This window comes from Penaeus chinensis, chromosome 6 (assembly GCF_019202785.1).
Source record: "Penaeus chinensis breed Huanghai No. 1 chromosome 6, ASM1920278v2, whole genome shotgun sequence".
NCBI lineage: Eukaryota > Metazoa > Arthropoda > Malacostraca > Decapoda > Penaeidae > Penaeus > Penaeus chinensis.
Genome location: NC_061824.1, coordinates 39,197,335 through 39,199,433, shown reverse-complemented (window position 1 = coordinate 39,199,433; position 2,099 = coordinate 39,197,335). Strand labels below are relative to the sequence as shown.

The following is a 2,099-nucleotide window of genomic DNA, read 5'->3' as shown; positions in this document are numbered from 1 at the left end:
CTACTTACCGAGACTTACCTCCGGTGTCAAAATGTAGTAAGAAATGTATGTGAAACCACATTAACAACTGAAGTACGGGAATAAATGTTTTTTAATGGTTTTTCATAAATGTTTTTTAGTTTACATTAAGGGAAATTTATCATGCTTCTTACAATAGCTACAAAAAAATAGAATAGGAACTCTAAAATAGAAGAACCAATGAGAAATAGCGAATACAGAGAGAAGGAGGAGGAGGAGGTGATAAAAGGAAGGAAAAAGAGAGAGAGAATGGAGAGACGACAGAGAAAAAGGCGAAGGAAAAGAGAGAAAGAGGAAACGAAAAACCAAAGGAAAAAGAAAGAGAAAAAAACAAACGAGAAAAGGGGAAGGAAACAGAGAGAAAGAAAAGAAAGACGAAACAGAAAACGGAAAAAGAAAAGAAAGACGAAACAGAAAGAGGAAAAGAAAAAAGAAAAAAAGAAAAAAGGGGCACATGAAAATAAAACCTCACTAAAGGGAAAAAGCCAAACAGGCGGTCCACACACGCCGCTCTCGAAGGGTACTCACCGCAAAGTTGTTATCGCACTGAACGGCCGCGAGATCTGGCGAGCTGTAGATCTTGAGTTCCTGCAGCGCCCCCTGGAGGAGAACCAACCACACATGCGTTACAACCAACAGATAGAACCGCTGAGTGAACCACAACACCAACATTGTCACTCCAGTTATGTCTCTCGTCCCCCTGGCTGGCGATGCATATGTAGTGGGGAAGCTCTGCCCTGGGCGCTTTTGCTTTTACATCGGTGTGGTCAATGGGGTGTCGAGATCAAGCTGTTTCTTAAGCATACGGTTTAATTAATTCGTTTTGAAGGTTTGTGTTTGTTTTAAATGGAGGGATGATTTTCTTTTTCGGGTTTTACGAGGCACAGTTCATATCAAGACAATAGGGTCAATATCCTTCGATGTGATTCTCTCACTTGCATTTATTATTAGAATTGTGGAGTGCTCCTGGCGGAAATCGAGCCTCGGGGTTATGTACTCGACATCTCGACGCATCACGTGGTAATCATCAAAAATATATATTCGTCCATTTATCAGAACGCATTGACATCTCCAGTTGCCTCATTTAGTATAAAAAATATATATATATTTGTACACACAGCTCCCTCTTCCTTCCTTTCTTATCCACAGTTTCGGAAAGACATATAAAAAAATAGTAATAAAAAGCACACGCAGATAATAAGGCACAACAGCGAGAAACGTTCTTCTCCCAAACAAAAATCAGGTACGGATAAGGGCAAAGAGAGAGAGAGAGAGAGAGCGGGACCGTGCGTGTCTCTCCTCCTCCCACGCCAATTGCCAACTGAGACTCGGAGGGCCCGGAGTCTTGAGATGGACTCGTCGCGCGGAAGGTACCTGAGGGGCATAAACAGTTCCTCTCTCTATCGCTCTCCCTCTCTCTCTCTCGCTCTCTCTCTCTCTCTTCCTCTCCCTAACTCCCTCTCCCTCTCCCTCTCCCTCCCTCCCTTTCCCCCTCTCCCTCTCCCCCTCTCCCTCCCCCCCTCTCCCTCTCCCCCCCTCTCCCTCTCCCCCCTCTCCCTCTCCCCCCCTCTCCCTCTCCCCCCTCTCCCTCTCCCCCCTCTCCCTCTCCCCCTCTCTCCCCCTCTCCCTCCCCCCTCCCTCCCTCCCCTCTCTCTCTCTCTCTCTCTCTCTCCCTCCCTCCCTCCCTCCCTCCCTCCCTCCCTCTCTCTCTCCCTCTCTCCCTCTCCCTCCCTCCCTCTCCCTCCCTCCCTCTCCCTCTCCCTCCCTTCCTCTCTCTCTCCCTCTCCCCCTCTCTCCCTCTCCACCTCTCCAACTCTCTCCCTTTCTCTCTCCCTTTCCCTCTCCTTCCCTTTCCCCCCCTCTCTCTCCCTCTCTCTCCCTCTCTCTCTCCCTCTCTCCCTCTCCCTCTCCCTCCCCCTTCTCTCTCTCTCTCTCTCTCCCTCTCTCCCTCTCCCTCTCCCTCCCCCCTTCTCTCTCTCTCTCTCTCCCTCTCTCCCTCTCTCCCTCTCTCCCTCTCTCCCTCTCTCCCTCTCTCCCTCTCTCCCTCTCTCCCTCTCTCCCCCTCTCCCCCTCTCTCTCTC

The 2,099-nt window shown here is 49.5% G+C and overlaps 1 protein-coding gene across 5 annotated transcripts in view; it reads right to left on the bottom strand.

The window, feature by feature from the left end:
• LOC125026331 (collagen alpha-1(I) chain-like) overlaps window positions 1-1,360 on the bottom strand; it is a 146,246-nt gene extending 144,886 nt beyond the window's left edge. For all 5 annotated transcript variants that reach the window (XM_047614694.1, XM_047614695.1, XM_047614696.1 and 2 more), the window contains exon 1: window positions 547-1,360. In XM_047614694.1, coding sequence (XP_047470650.1) covers window positions 547-690 — 144 coding nt within the window. In that variant the 5' untranslated portion in view covers window positions 691-1,360. The remainder of the gene's footprint in view (window positions 1-546) is intronic.
• Window positions 1,361-2,099: the final 739 nt, after the last annotated feature.